We start from the raw sequence: 19,256 nt of genomic DNA, 5'->3' as shown, positions 1-19,256 counted from the left end.
AGCTCCGGCCCAGCACGCCTCGGCCTGCGCCCGGGAGGCTCACCGACACCGAGCGTACTCGGGAACCGTTAGTAGCGTGTGCCAGATCCCGGTGGCGGGTTTCAGGCTGACTACACCATGGTGGGGAGCGACTTTGCACCTCTGGCTCTAGGCTCGGTGCACAGCACTTGATTTGATGTGCTGCGGAGGTGTGGGGAGTGGTGCCCGAGTTTGTTGCAGTGACGGGTAGAGGGACCTGTTATTTAATGGAGATCTGAATGTATTGGGAACTGCACACGGGTACCCAAGACATTGGCTCTGCTCTAGATCTGTTCCAGCCTAGGTGATGGGAAGGGCTATGAAGTTTTATTTTTTTCATCCTGGGAATGTTAACCACCTGGTAGTATCAAAAGGAGCAGTTTACAGCTGTGATGTAAACTTCTGTCATTTACAATGACAGTGTACCACTTGCTAGAAGACAATCACCAAACCAAAATATAGATGAACAGGGGACAATTGCCAAACGCATGTGTTTTGTCTGGTCTGGAAGATCTTGTGTGTGTTTCGGATGGAGGAGGGCAAACAATACAGCAAGATTAGCAAACTTTTTTTCACCCATGTCTTTGGGCCCCAGGATGTGGTTGTCAGTAAAGTTGTTATTTGCTGAAATGTGTTTGATCAGACACAAATTTCCAGGTTTGTAGTGAAAATACTGTAGCTGTGTGTCAAGTCATAATTAAATCGTAATCTACTTTGCGTATCTTAAAATATATTGTCTAAGTGAACTGGCTGATCCAGAAGGCAAGTGGTTTGCTGTTGAAGGCTTTAGTCCCTAGATGATACTGTGCCCTTGCTGAATCCCTCTCTTTCAGTTTATTTTTATGACTTTCTGTCACGATTGCATTGGAACCTTCCATTTTCTCTCTAAATAGACGAGTTGAGATGACACAAGTGGAGAACCAGGTTATCTTGTTTATACAGCACTTAGGTAAGAAAGCTGGCCTTGTGATTAGGACCAGTATTCAGGAGGGAGATTCAATTTTCATCTTTTCCATAGGTTTGCAGCTTGAAACACCTTCAGAAATGACACTCAAAGAGCAGGTGTTCCATGCTTTCTGGAAAGTAGACTTGTCTTAGGGTGGATTTTTGTTGGATATTAAAAAAGCAACAAAACGAAGAAAGAAAAGTAAAAAAAAAAAAAAAAGAGAAAATCATCAGCCCTTGATCTGTCCTTCCTTTCCCCAGCTCTTAAGAGAATCCTTTTGTCTTGTCTTCTTTTGATAACTCCCACCTCAAGAATGTGTCCTGCTGTAACAAATATTTGTCCAGTGCTGTAACCTGAATTTCTCCTGAGACCTCAATTTGTCATTTGTACTACAAACAATACCCCACAAAAGTATCATTTTTTGTAAGAATTTCAGGACTCCGTTTCCTGCAGGAGCGGTTCCTTGTGGTACGAAGGAAGGATGATAAACAGATTCCTTCCATTATTTCGGTTACTGCATCTCTCCCTTATCCCCCAATGCTGTAACCCTGTTGTAGAAGGCCACGAACTTTGCCAGGCACGATTTGCCTTTAGTGAAGCCATGTTGGCTGTCACCAATCACCTCCTTATTTTCCATGAGCCTTAGCGTAGTTTCCAGGAGGATCTGCTCCACAATCTTGCTGGGCATAGAGGTGAGACTGACTGGTCTGGAGTTCCCTGGGTCTTCCTTTTTTTCCCTTTTAAAAAATGGGGGTTATGTTTCCCCTTTTCCAGTCAGCAGAAACTTCCCCAGACTGCCACGACTTCTCAAATATGATGGATAGTGGCTTAGCCACTTCCTCTGCCAGTTCCCTCAGGACCTGTGGATGCATCTCATCAGGTCCCAAAGAGGTGCAGAATGCTTTTGAAACTGCTAATTTCTGAAATCTCACTCTTAATCGCTTACAAAGATATGTATTCAAATCATTAAAACCAGGTAAACTTCCTTGAGTTTTCACAGGATGGGTGAAAAGAACTTAGGTAATGTGGGGGCAAAGTGTCAGATCCTTTCTCCAGAACAGAGAGGTGTAAGAACTGAAATAAAAGGAGGTGAGTGTAGGTCTGGGGGTTTAAATTATTTTAATTTTTAAAAAATATTTATTTAAGCAGAGTAAATACAAAGTGGGGTGGGGAAAATTCCATTAACATACGAGTTTTAGAAAAGCAGCCTGAGGCAGACAACAGGGAAGACATAATTATGAAAAAGAGTAAAGAAGGAGTAATAGGTGGTGCTGTTAGTCTTAGCAGTTAGGCAGTGAGTAGATATCTCAGTCAGTACTTACTATGTAGTGGTTTTTAGAGAACTGAAGTTATAAGTCCAGTGGGTCTGTTTTTCAGGATGTGTAGTAATGTCTCATGCACTGCCAAGTGAAATCAGGCCCCTGATGTCTTTCATGTTGTGTTTATAGGACAGGCTGTTGCACAATGGATGGGAGAGATGGTACTGCTGACCTTGTGATTAACAAGAGGTTTGTGTCTGAATCGGAGTTAGAGGAGCGACGAAAGAGAAGGCAAGAGGAATGGGAAAAGGTCCGAAAACCTGACGATCCAGAAGGTACGGGATAGATTTTAATAATTATAGGAAAGAGAACCGAGAATATTTCACTTTCGCGGAAAACAGAAATAAAAGGTATTAACTTGTATTCTACAATTTCAAAAGGTTTTTACATGAAGGAACTAAGAACTGTCGGTGATTTAGTATTTCTAACATACGGTCTCATTTCCTGATTTGTTCCTTCCTTTCAGAATGCCCAGAGGAGGTGTATGACCCACGTTCATTGTATGAAAGACTTCAGGAACAGAGAGAAAAGAAGCAGCAGGAGTTTGAGGAGCAGTTTAAATTCAGTAAGCACCAGCCATTACTTTTTTGAACCAAAACCTAGCAAACTGCATGTATTGTGTGCAACAGCTGTATACAACGTCTGACTAAGGGACATATCTGTGTGTTTTGTCTGCCTCTCTGAGAGATAAGCAAAAAGTATCATTGAAATCTTGTATTTTTCAACGATGGTAGATATTGCTGCAGATAACGTTGTTCTGGGCACCAAGACAGCACTGCACATGTGCGAAACTCGGAAGTTGCTTGCAGTTATGAAGCTGCATTTCTGTAAAGTGTGGAGTACTAGGCTTATTTTGCACATTAAATCAAAAAAACCCCTGATACCAATCCATGGAAAAGTGGAAATGTAATGTGGTTTGGTGACTCTTGAACTCATGCTTTAACATAAGACTATTCTATTTGAATCAATAAAAAGAAATCCTGTTCCAGCAGCTGTTACATTTCCAAGCTGTAAGTAGTTGATGCAGAAGTGATTTGAGACTCAAGATTTTTGGAAGAAGTAAACATACAGGAGTTGATTCTTCAAAAAGTAGATGTTTAACTCCTCTAATGAAATGGAAACCTAATTTCTACTGATGTTTGAATTTCTGGTTTTATAGAAAATTCTTTTGCATTGTATCACCTGTATATGTGCCGCTGGGTGCAAAGATGATAATAAGAACTAGAAAATTATTAGTCAGCCATTTTGGGGAAAAGGGAGCTATTGGCTCTATCTAAAGAGAAGTGAGGATGATACTGTGGGACTCCATTTTAAGTGGGTTCTGATTGATTTTGGTTCTATAGCTGGAAACCTTACTCTCAAACTATTGTGTTCATTAAGCTCCAGTTTGCCTAACTGGATTCTGTCTAGAATTTCTCTTGTATTTGTGACACCACAAAACTATGTTTTACCTTTAACTATGGCACAGTCTTTGAGTTCTGTTAGATAATGCTCCCTGCCCCTGCAGATGCTATCGAGTACGTTACTGATGACCATGATTGCCTTTCCTGTTTTGTAGTAGATGCTTTTAGAAGCATTCCTGTAGCCAGATTTCTCTGGGGGAAGGTAAGTGGGAGGAACTGACTAACTAAAGATCAGTGTTGGGGGAACTGTGGACCACTAGTTTACCTCATCAGAGTTCAGCCCAATTTGGCCCCTTGTGACAAGATTTGTCCCCTAATACGCTGGAATTTGCCTTAAATGTTTGTATTTTTTCTATCCGTGGGAATTTTGGAGGAGTAGAAAATGATTTTGGTGCACTGTCATTCTGATCAGTCAGAATTGATGATGGGACTTGGGAGGAGAAACACCTTAGTGCTGAAGAATTGTGTTTGCATAAACGTGCAAAGTTAGTTACTCTAAACCTGTTATGTGGATAAAAAACAGTATACAGACTAGCATTTCTTCTTTCTGCTAGGTTATGCAGCACTGCAAGAATATACTCCTTTTCAAAGTAAAGTAATTTTAGTAGACTGTTATGGCATTTTAAATTAAAATTAATACTAGTATTCTCTAAAATGTAACTTAAAATTTTCTTTCTGAATGACTATGGTAACCACAGTAAGGATAAGTGGAAGTTTATTTCCTGTCTCTTAAGTTTTGCTTGTATTTTTGGTGGTGAAAAGTGGAAAGCACAGGTGTCCTGGTTTGGCTAAAACAGGACTATTTCTCTTTTCAGGAATCTTTTCTTTCAGTTAAGTTTCTTCTAAGTAACTGCACTTTTTTAAAGTGCAGCTACGTGTTTTGCAGGCAGTGTCTGCTTTTCAGACTCGATAAGGCTCGATGTTTATAGTTGCTCTGAAGTATCAGTAGGATTGGTATGCAGAATGGCCCATGTTTATACTTATCCCCATGAGAACCAAGGCCACTGCTGGCCCCCCTTTGTTAAGCGAGTAAAAAGTCATAAAAGGGTGGCACCTGCAGAAGAGTGTGGACAGAACAGGTGACCAAAAACTGACCAAGGAGGTATTCCATCCCATCCATGTCATCCTCAGTATAAAGCTAAGGGATCATGAAGGTCGGTCTCTCTTCTTTCACGGCTGGCATCCCTGTGGGACCCTGCTCGTTCTCCTGCCTCCAACCCCGATCTGTGCATTCCTGAATCTGGTTCTGGTCTGGGACGTCCGGGTGCCTGCCCTGCTGCGGCATCATTGTGAGCCCCTGTGGTCTGAGATTTCCCCGACCATCATCAGGAAACTCAGTATCGATTTTGTATACTTTTCCTTTTATTTCCATTATTGGTAGTATCAGTATTAATATCATTATACTATTTTTCATTATTATTGTTTTAATAAAGTAGTTTTAATTTCCAGCCTGTAAGTCTCTCTCCCTTTTCTCCATCCCGTCCCCTCCTGGGAGGAGGGAGTGGTTAACAGAGAGCATCTGCTGCCCCTTTTAAGAGCCAGCCCAGCTTTAAATGATGACAACAGGTAGCAATATTAATGCATTAAAGTCTCCAACTGTACCTACGGGATTCTTTCCAGCTGGAGAGTTTCCATTTTACTTCAGTAAACTTTTGATCTAAGTCATCTTCAGTGATGTGACTGAGCAGTTCTTGTCGAAGTAGCCACCAGAAAACTGACTGCTATCAGCCTGGGTGGAAAAGGCTTCTAATAACTGTTTCCCTTGCCCAGGTATGTTAGATCTGCAACGTCTTCCCTTTGATTCAGGAAACCTGTAAACCAAGTACTGGAATGAGAAGCATCCCTGAGAGGGGGTAACTGAGAAGTAAACCAACTGCTGCTTTGAAGGCAACCTTTGCAGAATAACAGATACCTGTTATTCTGGAGAACAAAACCTACTGCAGACTACTTAGTAGGGAATCGCAATAATGTCAGCTGTAAGGATCTCTATGGCTGCTTCTCTTAGTTTGTAGGTCAGGCAGGCAGAAAATGAAATTAATTCATGTCACTGGTTTCAGAAAATGTTCAGAGTTTCACTGCTTTTGCTGTCTGTTTGAAGGGGCCCTCTGCAGTAGTAGTGAATGCTATGAGTGACTGTTTAAAGATTTATGAATGAGCTCTGCATTCTTAGAGCTGGAAAAAATACGGCCACCTCATGTAAAAGCCTAAAAATCCTCTTACAGAATTAAACTCTAATGAAGACTAAAGATGCTGTTTGGGTTAAGATTTCTGAGGATGACTACAAACAGCAAGACTTGGTCTTTCTAAAAAACATTTTTTATTACCTTTCTAACCAAATCACTTGATTGAGAGATGTTGAGCATTTACAGAGCAGAAAATAGAAGACCTTCCTACTGCACCATAGTATGTACTTTCCTTAAAGTAGGGTAGCATGTTTAGAAAGAATTTATTTTTATTTGGAAGTTAGGAATTGTCTTGCTTCTATTTTTTTTTTTTTTTAAACAGATGTTCGTAACTTAACTGAGATTAATTGTTTGCTTTAAGAAAATGTACTTCGTATTTTCAGGCAAGATTTACTGGGATAAGTCTTGTGTTTTTTTTTCCAGTTATTGGTTAGTTTAAGAACAGATGCTGAGGAGACAGGCTTAAATGCGGTGTCTGAAACCAAAACAAGAAATAGATCATTGCTTAATGTGGTTATTCCTTGTTTTGTGTAACCTGTTCCAAATGGCATTTCAGAACTGCAGAAAGGCTGCTTGTGTGAAATCTTGGTCGATTTTCCTTAATTTTACCAGCAAGTCCAATAGTATTTCGTGGCTACCTATGAATTGCGTCTTGCTTTTCTCTGTAGTAATAGTGTTGTGTTCAAACTGTGTTAGTTTGTTGGAGTTTGTGTGCTTGAGTGTAAGCGTTTCGTCTTGTTAGCATCCAGTATCATTAACCGGGAAGTATTTTTACTCCTTAATTGCAGAATCCAGCAGAGAGCTTATGGAGTTTGCTTTGTACCCTTTTCTGGGCACAACAGTGTGACTGCGGGAGTACCCAATTCACTCAGTCACCCAGGACTCTCTTCCCTGCGTTCCCAGTGACTTTGTGCAAGTTGTTCTACCTTGGCAGTATTAGAAATGTTATATGTGAGATGTGGATGCTTACCTACATTTATAGGCCAGTTTAAAATCATCGGAAAATGTTCTAAGAGAGTGGTGAAGTAACCCAAAATAAATGACTGCTCCCTAAGTGGTTTTAGCTTATCAATATGCATTCTTTTCCTTTATTCAGAAAATATGGTAAGAGGCTTAGATGAAGACGAGACGCATTTCCTTGATGAGGTTTCTCGGCAGCAAGAGCTACTAGAAAAGCAACGAAGAGAAGAAGAGATGAAAGAACTAAACGAATACAGAATATCCTTTGCATTAAAATGGCTGGCGGTTATATAGAGGAGGATAAGAGACTGGGCTGTAGTTTTATTCTGTCATTGACATTCTTTCTATAAAACTGCTTTACAGAACATGTACAATGATAGACTTTTAAAGTTTAATGTTTTCATTGTAGCTTGGATCTCCCACTGTAATGTTTGACACTCCCAGCCTCAACCCCCAGATGTCTTTGATACTTTTCTTTCTTCATCCAGTCCCCATTGTTTGGGGTTTTGGTGTTGGGTTTTTTTTTCCTGTTACTGAGGGCATGAAATACCATAGCTAAAAAGAGAAAGAGAACGTAAAGGAAAAACAGCATGTTACTTATAATCTTTTGCTTTTGTCGTCTTATTGAAAACTAAATGTTCTTGTTTGTTATTTTAACTGCATATTGGCTTTTTTTAACATACCTGTTTGAAATAATGTTTGAATTGCTCTCTCTTGCTCTTCTTGATGTGATAGCTACTTTCTCTTTTGCTGATAACTGGAGGATGAGATATTGAAAACATCTGTGCAGATGCGCTGACTTTCTCTGGGAAGTCAGTGCCCATGGAGACTCAGCTCCTTTGGGTAATACAGACTTTTAGGCAGTACTAAGAGCAGGACAGTTTGGCTTTGCTGTTAAATGCCAAATTTTCATAAAGAAGTGCTAGAAAATAATATAGGATGTTTTTTCTCTCTAATCAGTGCCACTCAAGGGATGTTGGAATGGTTTGAGGATTTCTGTGCTAAGCTAAATATAGGGGTTTTTGAGGTTTACTGAATCTGCGCAGAATCTGATGGTTTCTTTGCCTCCTAATGAAAACCATTGCTTTTAAGCCATCAGTGAACAAAGCACAAGTTCTCAAGGACGCTTTAAGATAAATGAAGGAGTTTGTGGACACAAGGAGGTGACCAAAACCAGTCATCAAATAAAGCAGAATAGTGCCAATGCTACAAAGATCTGCATTACCTCGTATTAGTTAATGATTTACAATTTAGAGATGTGTTCTGTGAAGAGCATCTACATTATCTCAGTAATGCATTTATGAAAAAGCAATGCTGATGCTTTTTTTTACTTCAGAAATAGGCTGTAGTTGGTTGATGGATTTGGAATATTTTCTTGATTTTTTTGGATCTAATAATGGGATGTTCATGGGATATATTTAGGTTCGGTGATGGTTGCTTGCGGGTCTGGCTGATGTAGGGATGTGCAGTGTAAGATTGTGCTGTGGAAGCAGCTGACAGCTCTAGTTAGGTCATGTACATCTGGGGTGAGCCATGCCTGCCCATAGGGGATCTTATGTTGTCTTGAATTAGCCACACAACACAGTGATCCCTGAATTTACTGAGCAGGGCCTGTTCAAGATGTGCAGGCCATCTAACCTCAGTCTTTGCAGTCTTAGTAATATTGTCTGGCTCTGTATCTGAAGTCTTGCTGTAAATTAAACTGTAGGACTTATTGCTGATGGGGTGGAGGGAGGGAGAATGTTTTATAGTCACCTCGTCTCATGAGAAACTGAGAAGTTTTGCCCATTCTGTTTGTGGGGTTTTGGTTTTGGTTTTTTTATTTAACCACAATATTTCAAGCAACCTCAGAGCAACTTGCAAAATATCTCATCTGTGTCTGAAATTTTTGGAGGTATTCTTTTAAAATGCAAAGTGTTTTTGCATCTGCAGGTTGTTACTAATGGTTTATCACTATAGTGTCAAAAAACAGTGGGTACTAGGTAAACATGCTGGATCTATAGGTACCGTTCAAGTGCTCCTCAAACTAATAAGAGGAATGCCAGCCCAGTGGGTTTGATTATTTGGTCTTTGTCCTGGTATAACATCTAATTTAAACTACGCAGAGGCATTAATTCCACGGTAAAACCTACGTCAATATTCAAGTACAGAGCTTTTTTTTCTTTCTTTTTTTCTTCATTTTTTAGGTTAAACATGAAATCATGTGTCTTAAGGATGAACATGCCTTGGAATATTTAATGCGCTCTTGAGCATAAGAAATTCATATGCATGGATGCATAGGAATTGTACTTCCTTCTACATGAACAACTAGGGTTTTTTTGTTCCTTACCCTATCCAGACCCCGCTGGTCTGACAATGTTTAAAGATTTACAGTTATTTTTTAAGCTGGTTCCAAGAAGTGTAAGACTGAGGGTTTATTTCAAATGTCATCTTCCTGAGAGGGGACACTTCTTGGCTAGGTATAGTGTTGCAGTTGCTAATCGCAGCAGTGCATATAAAATCTTGGTTAAAAATGTACTGTGTCTCTGGTAGTTGAGGCGTGTTAGGAGAATGGCATCCTGGATGGAAGCGAAAAGCCTGTAATTTGGTATCTTTTAAAAGAAAAATCTTTGGGTTCCTTAGCCAAGCTTTTGTAGTGCAGTATTAGAATACAACAAGGTAATGAACCTAAATGTGGAAGTTGAACACTGCAGTATGTAGAATCGAGTGTTGCAACGTCAAACCGTGTTTGACACAACGAGCTTTCAGGTTGCTTCTGGTAGCCACGGGATGGCACTCCTGTGCCATCTTAAAAAATAAATAAAATTGAACAGTCTGGTTTTGACTGAGAAGACTTTCAGTTGAGGTGGGGAGCAGTCTGGGTTACTGCTGTATCCTTAGGAAAATCAAATAAGGAATGGCATCTGAACACTCCTACTTGTAAAGCAATTGAAGACTCTGAGTGTGTCACTTCAAAGGAAGGTGTAAGAGTTTCTGATTTGCAGAGGTTTGGGGTGGGGGGGAACGTATGATTTTGAATCTGTGGTCCATCAATGTGAAAATCACTATCCAATATTTGTCCACAATAACTGGGGCGCCTGTGAAACTCCAGCTTGTGGTTATGTCACCTGATCAGTGGAATTATAGTCAGAGAAGAAACTGGTGGAAAGCTAGATTTAGGGTTATAAAGAAATACCCTTTTAAATTAGGTTGATTTGCCTTTGCTATGTGCAGTTTAAAAGTTTTGCAGAAGCTTTTGTGGCTCCACTGGCATGTCATTAACAAACAGGATCTTTGATGGACCTCACTTCATCAGATGCAGCTGGACATTAACTGTTATTAGGGAGGGGACTAGATCCTGCCACAGAAGGAGACCTGTTTAGTGAGTGTGCCTTGATAACAGACCAAGCTCCTTCTTATCCCGTCTGAGAACCTGCTTAAGCATCTCTACCTCATTATAGATTTCAGCTGCATCCCACCTTGCTAACACTGTTTTAAGTTACTTAGTTTTTCTGTGCAGTCGCAGTCTTTTTGGGTGAATCTTGGACCACATGCAGCCTTGATCAGATCTTTCTGCTTCCCCTTGGGGTTGGTGTTCAAACTGCCAGTAATAGCCTTGAGGCCCGTACAAAAAGATGAGCTGAAAAGTTAGAGTGATAAATACCAAAACAGAAAATTGAACTGTTTTGCTTTAGTAGGCTGAAGTCTGCTGGGCTCAGCAAAAGGAGGGTTTGAGGAGTAGAAGTGAGCCTACATATTGCTACTTAGGTTTTTTGGTAAGGATAAGGGCTTGGTTGAAGCAGCAAATTTTAATGATAAATGTGTTGATCCCCGTAGAAGGAGGAAGTACTGCATTGCCTTTTTTTTCTTTTCTTTTTTTTTTTTTTTTTTTTTTTTTTGGTCCAGTCTGACCTTTTTGCTTTTGTAAGACCTTTAGGAAAAGGCAGGACGATGGGTATGTTTATGGGTGCTGGATGTGCCGTGTGTTGCACCTTTCTGGCTTCAGAAAAGCAGCTCCTAGTCCGCTGCTTCGAGGTTTTTACAGGGAGAGCTGGTATTGATACCCAAGAGAGCTCCAAACCCAGAGGGTGAAGTCTCTTCTGTCTTGGCTGAAGGTGCCAGCTAAATGTCGTTACAAATAAGTTTATTTTGATAGAGTATGTGAATGAACTTTGGTCGCTGCTGTCAGCAGAGCTGGCTAAATATATCGGAGAGGAAGTGTCTGTTCTCTCCATTCCTTCTTGGCTGATCCTTAACCCTTAATTCACAGCACTCTCACCAAAGTGGGAGTCAGTATGGACCCGAAGAAGGAAACTGAGAAGAAATTGCCTATGAAGTCAGTGGAAAACAAGAACAAATTCTCTCAGGCAAAGCTGTTGGCAGGAGCTGTGAAACACAGAAGGTTAGTTTCACACCTCTAAATTCATGAGGAACGGAACCCAGTTAGCAGTGTAAAGGGAGGCAGGCCAAAACTGCCTCCAGAGAGTGAGGTATGAACCTTAGCCCTAAAGAAAAAAGGGAGGAGGTATAGGAAAAGACCAGCCTTGTTTCTATAGGCTCTCACAAACTGTGGGAAAAACATGAAGCAATTCAAATACATGAGTGTGTGTAAAGCAAGTGGGTAGACTTCATTCTAGACTGCCAGGCTTGGGCAATCCTGCTTGGGGATCTAGAGGGAATCCATTTTACGTCTCTATTTGTGGATATAAGTATCACCTCACTCACGCAATTTCATTCAGGTTTGCACAATTTATCAGCTGATTTTATCTGTGTCTGAAATGGATTGTTTTAATTGCTGCTGGGGGCAGCATAGGGGAGACATAGGTTACAAGGTAAGAGCTTTGTGTACCAATTTGATCCTGAGGGCATCAGGCAAACTTCCCTTGTTCCTCGCTGATTTGCACTGATACGTCAACACCCTTTCCGTCTCAGGGATATGGCAGCTGGGTTTGTGATCTGTTTGCTGTTTTGATCTTGGACTGCAAATGCAGCTGCTGGTGTGCTACAGGTTATGAAGAAACTAGGCATGTGGGACCAGATTTATTTCCCACAGATAAGTCATCTAATACTTAAGATAATGACTGACATCTCAAAATTCTGTCAGTGCTTTTGAATCTGTCCCAGAGAATGAGAGATTATTCTAGAAGCTTATCTTGTAGGGTGATGTTTAGCTCCCAGTGCAGCAGTAATTCCATGTCTGAAAACTGAAGTAAGCACTTCTACCACCTAATTGTGTGGGGTGGGGCAGTTGTTTGCATTTTTGGAAGGCAGAGAAGACAAACCCTGAACTGCTAACAAGCAGCCAACACTGTTGTTTGTTTTTTTTTTTCTTGTAACTACTAGTACTTAACCCAGTAGGATGTAGAGAAGGAACTGGCATGTGCTTAATGGCACATCTAAAGTCTGCAGATGGCATCTATTTGAAGAGAGCATCTTAACTGACATGTCAGTGCTATCACAGGCTTGCTTTGTAGTCTTCTATTTTTGCCGTCTTATCTTTTATTGCAAACTGGCCAAAACCAAGTGTAGTGTGAGCTCAACATCTGCTCTCTGAGCTTTGTAGTTTCCTGTAAAGGATATATTACTATTAAAACCTTCCCGCACAGAATAATCTTTCATCTGTACTGCATGTTCTGGCAGGGACAGAAAAGAGTTAATGCATAATAATGCTCATACTTCATCACTTTAGTTCATCACAGCTGAAGCCGGGAAGCATTTGTTTATGCGGATGGCTTAGGATTGGGAACACACAAGAGGGGGAAAAAGAAACTGAGCAGGGACAAGGAAGAGCTACAGAAGCTCTGAAGAGTCAGAAGTCCAAGTAACACTCCTTTCCCCAACACCACTTTGGACCCAAAAAGGACCCCTTTCTTTTTTTAGGTTAGTCACTGCAGCTGTGTGTGAATTGCTGCAAAACCTACTGGGCTCCTTATTGGGTGCAAGATTTCTGGATGTTTGAGAACAGACGCTCTGTGTCCTTGAAGGAGAGGAAGGAAACCCTGGAAGGGAAAAGACACAGGTGTTGCACCAGCAAGTGTGGTCATCATCCACCTGTGCAAGCCTGTGGTCATGTGGGGTGGCTGAAGCTCAGGTAGTCATTCCTGATGACTTCCAGCTGAATAGGCAGCTCTGGGTTGCTGTGCAAGAAGTCTGACTTGGACTCCCAGAGGCGTGTTTGTGTTTCCCAGGTTAACAGGTGATACTTGCAGTGTAGGTGTTGACTCTTTCTGGAATCCTGCATGTTCCCTGAGGAGCCCCATTTAACAGCAGTTAGAAGTGGTGATGGTCATCAGGGGATCCCCCTGGCATTTGCTGTAGCATTTGAGGCAAAGATGTGACTTCATTAATTGTTTTTTAAGCAGTTGCTTATGAGGAGCAAGACACTTTCTTATTTTTTCCCACAGTTCAGATGGTGGTAACAGTGTGAAGAGGATGAAACTCGATACTGATCATGACGAAAAGAATCAAGGTATGTCCTGATTTCTGCATGTGGGAAGCTGTCTGTCTGTCACCTGAACAGCAACTGACTTGGTGTTAAATCTGATAGAGGATTTGCTTTTCTGCTCCTCCATTACGCAAGACACCACAGACTGCGGTTGGCATGTTCTCTCTTAAAGCAGTGGAAGTGGTAACCATAGGTGCTGACAGCCTTCATAGAAAATAGGGCTGGAGGGAACCTCTACAGGTCATTAGTCTATCTTCTGCCTAAACCATTCCTGACAGATGTTTGTCTAAGCTGCTCTTAAATCTCCACAGATAGAGGTTGTGCACCCTCCTTAGGCAGTTTATTCTAATGCTTAACTGATTTTACCCTTAAAGAGTTTTACCTGATAACTAATAGGAGTCACCTTAGCTGCATTTGAAGCCTAATGCTTGTTCTGTCAACAGGAGATACGGAGAACAGATCATTCCCTTCCCCTTCACAGCAGCATTTGGTGTATACATCCACTATTAGGGTTTCATGCTATGAAGTGATCTTGTCCATCCTGAAACCAATTTGTTTCAGAAAATTACGGGGAACTAGAACAAAAATTAAGTTGCATTTCAATCTTAGCTGTCAGGGCTGCAGTTGACTTGCTGTCAAGATGCTCTGACACAAATAGGGTGAGCTGAAATTGTGTAATGACAACCCAAGGCGCTTCCTGAATCTCCTGTTCAGTAAACTTTCAGAACACTGGAAATAATTAATTAGCCGTGGAAGATGGGAAACGTTGACTAGCAGAACAATGGAATAAAACTTTCCCCAACTATGCTGTTATATCGCAAAAAAAATTCAGTTACTCAAAGCAGAGCTATTTATTCTTATTTAGTGGGTTTGGTACTTGACAAGCATCAAACTGACAACTTTAGAATAAAAATCCGTAATGCCAGCATAGAGCTGGGCTTAAACTAGTGATGAGAAAAAAAAAAAAAATAAATCCCGTGGTAGCAAGTTCTTCCTGTCAGAATAGCTTTATTGCAGCATGAAACTGCCTTATGCTTTCGTTAAATCCTGCAGCCATCCACCGCTTATGTGGCAACAGCAGTTGAATGACATGTGGCAGTCCCTGAACTGATTAAAAGCCCTTTCTGCACTCCTGTTTTTGACTGAGGTACCTCTGTTTCAGAAAAACCATCCTGTGTTCCCTTGGGGAGCAGCTCAGTGGGAGGCTCCACAGTCCACTGTCCCTCAGCAGCCGTGTGCATTGGGATCCTGCCTGGCCTGGGCGCTTATTCGGGAAGCAGTGATTCGGAGTCCAGCTCGGATAGCGAAGGCACTATTAATCCCACTGGAAAGATCGTCTCTTCTGTCTTTCGTAGCAACAGTTTCTTTGATGGTCCATAACAAAATCCCTCTGTGTGTAATGTAGTACAGAGTATCTTCCAAAGCCCTGATGGATGCTTGATGCATCCTTCTGCCCCAAATATAATATTTCTAGCTAGCCTCTCAACTTTAATACACTCAGATACTCCTAAAATAACTCATTGTATCTTTTTTTTTTTCCTTTTTTCCCCTTCCAATTTTCCATTTCTGAGGTGCATACTGAGCCTGGAAGAAAGGCTGCCATCCTGAACCAGAAGGCACACCTAGTAATGTAATGAAAGTCTGAGGGTAGGGAGGAGAGAGCTTTATCTTTTAAAATTGTTATGGAAAGAAAGAGTTGAGGTGATACAAGAAGTTTATACAAGACTAACAGGCAGAAAATACTCACTTGAAGCAGTGAAGTCTTGTAGAAGCAGCCATGTGTTCTGTTTTAAAATGTCATTTTTATTCTGTATTTGAGAAATGGGGGCAGAACAAAAATCGAGCAGATGGTGAAGTGTAGATTGCCATGACACTGTAAAGAAATTTTAGTGTTACATGATTAAAGACATTCTGAATGCATTTTTTTTTTTAATCTCTGCTCGTGCCATTCATAATTGTTCCCATTCCATTAAGCAGTTTCTGCTCTACCCAACCAGCCCCCTCCTCAAACCGCCATCCAGGAGAAGTGCAAGCCAGCCTCATCCAAATGCAGAGATGGTGACGGAAAACTGTTGTTCTGAGTGAGTTTAGAGGAGCTGCAGTTGCTGTTCTGCTCAAAGGCCATTGCTCCTGCACTGGCGCTTGGCAAGTCAGTCAGCTTTTCTGCAGCAGTGTCCTGAAGAGCATAAATCCAGAGCGGGTGGGATTCCCTAGTTCAGCCAAACCTCTTTGTGCAGAAACTGAAGAACTCCACCATCCTTTGCAGTTGGTGGTTTTTGATGTTGTATTGGATTTTAAGAACCTTACATGGGCATGTTTACGGGTGGCATGGACCAGTGTGGACAAGGGAGGCAGGCATGAGCGAGAAGTAGGCTGTGAAAGCCGCGGGCCCATCCTTTTCACCTCTGTGTGCGAGCAGTGCTAATGGGAGGTTGGTGGGTTGGAACAGCTCAGCTCGACTGCTCAGAAGTGGAAATGTCTGTGGCAGTCTCCCTCACAGCACTCCTGCTCTACATACGACACTCCAACGTGCATGTGCTTCCGAGAAAACAGCTGATACATGCATATCAAAGGGCAGTTATCTGAATGTGACGCTAAACGACTTGTAAGAGCAGCTGGGATAAAAGCAGTGGAAACTGAACGCCTTTAGTAGGATTCATGCCGTAGCTTGAGTGATGAACTTTCCCAAAGGAAACGGGAGAGTTATGCTCACGGTGAAGCTGTCCTTAGCCAAGTACCCTTTCTGTTTGCACAACCCTGTTCCGCAATTGGATCCTTACAAACACATTGTAATTCCTCCCCTGTTCTTCTGGGATGCCCGGCCCCTCTTGTGTTTGTTCCAGAGTTGCTCCTGCCTCTTCTCTAGCTATGGTGCTTTCAGGTGGAAAATAGCTAGATCTCTTGCTGCCTCCCTAATGCTTTGCTTTTGGTCATTTTCATCATACTTAGCTATGGAGTGAAAGGGAAGCACTGCCCTAAAATTGCCAGTTTTTCATGAAAGCTGCATTCGCAAGAGCCTTGAGCAGTTGGTGTGAGAGATGTAGGTGTCCTGCCCTGGCATTAAGCTACATCAGTAATCTCTCTATACAGTTGGAACAGCCTGGCCCAGCTGTGAGGACGCTGGGGCCATTTTCCTGAGTGATATTTTGCACAACTGCAGTCAAAATGGCCAATTTGGACAGAAATTTATAGTGGGACTTGCCAGCCAGTTGTGGCAGACATGATGATGGTGGTCTCAGGGGCTGCAGGTGAGATCAGGAGGGGGTGATGGTGGTTATGTTGGACCATGCAAGGCCAGGAGGAGACATAATTCAGTAAAAGCAGGTGTGAGAGCCCCCTGCTTTCCTCTTGTTCCCAGAAGAGCAGGAATAGGACACTTGGGGAACGCCTGTAGCTCACACAAACGTTTGAGTCTGAGTCGCCTCTGCTGTTCTCATGGCCTGGCCCATGTTAACAAGCTGCAGGGCTGTCCCAGCTCATCACTCCGTCTGTTGGTTCCATTTACCTTCCTGGAATCAGAAGCCATCTGATGTTAAAATACTTAAGTGCACTAAGAGACGTGCTGGGACATGAAGAGTGCAAGGGATGGAGGATAAATCAGACCTTCTGGAAATGGCAGCTGCAGCAGTAACCTTGCCCCAGGGCCAACATGCTGGAGAAGAACGGCTGGCTCCGGCGACTCTGTCATGCAGTGGTGGATTTAGATTTTGGTTTTTGTGTGTTGGGTTTTTTTTAAGACTGTTTTCTCTTTGCCATGACTGCATCGTGTGTGCTTCATCCCCTACCCAGGGACAGCTTCATAAACTGCTTGTTGTCTGTGCTAGTTGTTAAAGCTTCAGCGAGGTGTTAAAAAAAATGACAAACCCCCACAAACACTCTAGTAGCAGAAGAGCTTACTATCTAGTGCAGCTGCATGGGAGGTTCTTTTATGGAAAGAAAAGAAAAATTTCCAGAGCCACAGACTTCGATCTGGAAGCTGAGCTGTATACAGCATTATTTTTAAACAAGCCACCCTTCAAAGTCTGCTTCTCCATTTGGAAAAGGGTAGCGTTGGTTGGGGGTTTTTTCCCTTCTGGGGGGCTTTGCAAGGCAAATATTTCATGGAGCAGTCCCACCGCTCCCAAGGGATGGGGTCTCACCCAGCGCCATGCTCAGAGCTGACTCATAGCCTCATCGTCAGCTTTGGCTCCATGCTTTCGCCGAGCTGTGGGACTGCATGGGGCAGCCTGCGTGCTGGTGACCCGGTGGCACCAGTGACAACCACGCATTTGCCAGCGGTGGTTGGTGGCAGTGAGCAGAACCAGTAACACACGTGTGTGCAAATGGGTGCCAGGCTTTACATAGTCACCAGCCTCCCACCACAAGTGCTTTTGCTAATAGGGAGAAGGGAGGTCAAGTCTGCTTGAGTTTGGAGTAAGGCTGGTGATCCCTGCAGTATATTCAACTCTCTACCTGCCAGCTTCAAAAGACCTTAATCTAGTTAACAACAGAAGAAAGCAGCAATTAGCGCTGGAGATAGATAGCACATTGCTGATGAGGAGCTCAAAGGAGCTGCTGGAGAGCAGGATTTCATTACCCAGCCCATCTTCTCCCAGGCAGCAGGGAGCTTTTGTTACTCAGACATGGAAAAATTGCTAGAGATGAAGCAGCAGTGAACCACGAAACTCCCTTTGCCAGTTTGTTGTGGGTTCACTGGTGTTTTCCCAAGCACGTGCATGCCTACACACACCCCAGCCCCCTGCCCTTGGCTCAGGCAGGCACTGAGAGCTGACGGGGGCGAGTGAGGGGATGCTGCTCTCCCCGGGACACCCATATTCCCCTCCACCTTCAGTAAATCACCCTCTGGCATGCTACTGTTGATGGCCTGGGGCTGATCTGGGGGCACAGCGAGCCCTGTGAGCGCAGGGTGAGCGGCTGGGAGACCAGGAGAGCCCGTGTCGGGGTGACTCTCAAACACCCAGCACTGCTGACCACGTAAGGTGCTCCCAGACCTTCCCGTCTAGGAGACTGTTTTAAATGTCCAAGTTTCTTTATTAACCTGAGTATAACAAATATGACATGTACACAGTATAAAAATGAACATAGAGCGTGACAGATGTACAGGTACAACACAGATACATGAACTATACAATGACCGGTTTGTTGAATGATAATAATATATTAAGCGTTTCATTGCTTGGAAAAAGCAAGTTTTGATTGTAAAAATTGTATCCTGTTCCACTGAAATTATACAAAGTACATTCAATACTGAAAAGTGACTCAACAGAGCAGGACCAGGGCATGGCCTGGCTGCTTAGCGTTACCTTGGGCCAGGGCTGTACAAAATGAATCCAGACGCTTCTCTGGGATGAGTTTTAAGAACTTAGCAATTAAATTAAGAAGTACAAAGTGTTTCAGGGAGAGTATTCTTCTCTTAAAAGCATGTGGAACATGCGCTTTCGGTAGGACCGATGGGCTTCGGCAACATGCAGAGGGCATAGCCTGGCACAGCTCTACGCGGGCTCGGAGTTGATGGGCGGCAGGTTTTGGTGCTTGAAGTACTGCACGACTTGCTGGGGCAGCTCTGCCAGCACAGCTTTGGCCAGGGTCTCCTTGGGAGCCTGGAGGCGAAAAAGGAACAAAGACCGGCGTAAGAACGGCCGTAGGGACTGATAGAGCAAACGTGGCTGGGCTGTCCCCAGCTCCAGACTGTGGCGTTTCTTTGAATACCCCCTAGAGTCCACTGGCAGCCAGCATTTTATACACCTGGGTTTATTATATTCTATACTACACCTTCCCTCCAGGAGATAATTCACTGGTAGGGAGGAATAAAACATCCCCAGGAGGTTAGAAAAAACCCAGGTATTGAGTAACAGCAGGTGAAACGGAAAGGCACTGATTAGTTGCAAAAAGAGGGAAGATAAGCACAGGCTGGTTTTCTGCATCCTCTGGCAATCCTGTGCCAGCAACAGCGATCGACCCAGGGCTGACTCCTGGCCGATGGAGAGAACTGCATCTCATTTT

The 19,256-nt window shown here is 42.8% G+C and overlaps 2 protein-coding genes across 2 annotated transcripts in view; one reads left to right on the top strand and one right to left on the bottom strand.

The window, feature by feature from the left end:
* Positions 1-2,418: 2,418 nt before the first annotated feature.
* FAM192A (family with sequence similarity 192, member A) lies at positions 2,419-15,169 on the top strand. The gene is made up of 6 exons (XM_009705294.1): positions 2,419-2,558; positions 2,750-2,848; positions 6,966-7,087; positions 11,077-11,210; positions 13,213-13,277; positions 14,416-15,169. The coding sequence occupies exons 1-6, from the start codon at positions 2,429-2,431 to the stop codon at positions 14,631-14,633; spliced, it is 768 nt and encodes a 255-aa protein (XP_009703596.1). The 5' UTR covers positions 2,419-2,428; the 3' UTR covers positions 14,634-15,169.
* Positions 15,170-18,261: 3,092 nt separating this feature from the next.
* Positions 18,262-19,256, bottom strand: part of LOC104165619 (copine-2) — a gene marked incomplete at its 5' end in the record, with an annotated part of 17,029 nt that continues 16,034 nt past the window's right edge. Inside the window, one exon of the mRNA XM_009705293.1 lies at positions 18,262-18,853. Coding sequence (XP_009703595.1) covers positions 18,746-18,853 — 108 coding nt within the window. The remainder of the gene's footprint in view (positions 18,854-19,256) is intronic.

The sequence above is a fragment of the Cariama cristata genome, unplaced genomic scaffold (assembly GCF_000690535.1).
Source record: "Cariama cristata isolate BGI_N322 unplaced genomic scaffold, ASM69053v1 scaffold22918, whole genome shotgun sequence".
NCBI classification, from domain to species: Eukaryota; Metazoa; Chordata; class Aves; order Cariamiformes; family Cariamidae; genus Cariama; species Cariama cristata.
This window is presented reverse-complemented; position numbering and strand designations above follow the sequence as displayed.

Coding starts and splice junctions, on each gene's coding strand:
- FAM192A (XM_009705294.1), top strand. CDS start 2,429: ATGGATGGGAGAGATGGTACTGCTGACCTTGTGATTAACAAGAGGTTT. Junction 2,849..6,965: donor TGAGGAGCAGTTTAAATTCA/GTAAGCACCAGC, acceptor TCCTTTATTCAG/AAAATATGGTAAGAGGCTTA. Junction 11,211..13,212: donor GGAGCTGTGAAACACAGAAG/GTTAGTTTCACA, acceptor TTTTTCCCACAG/TTCAGATGGTGGTAACAGTG.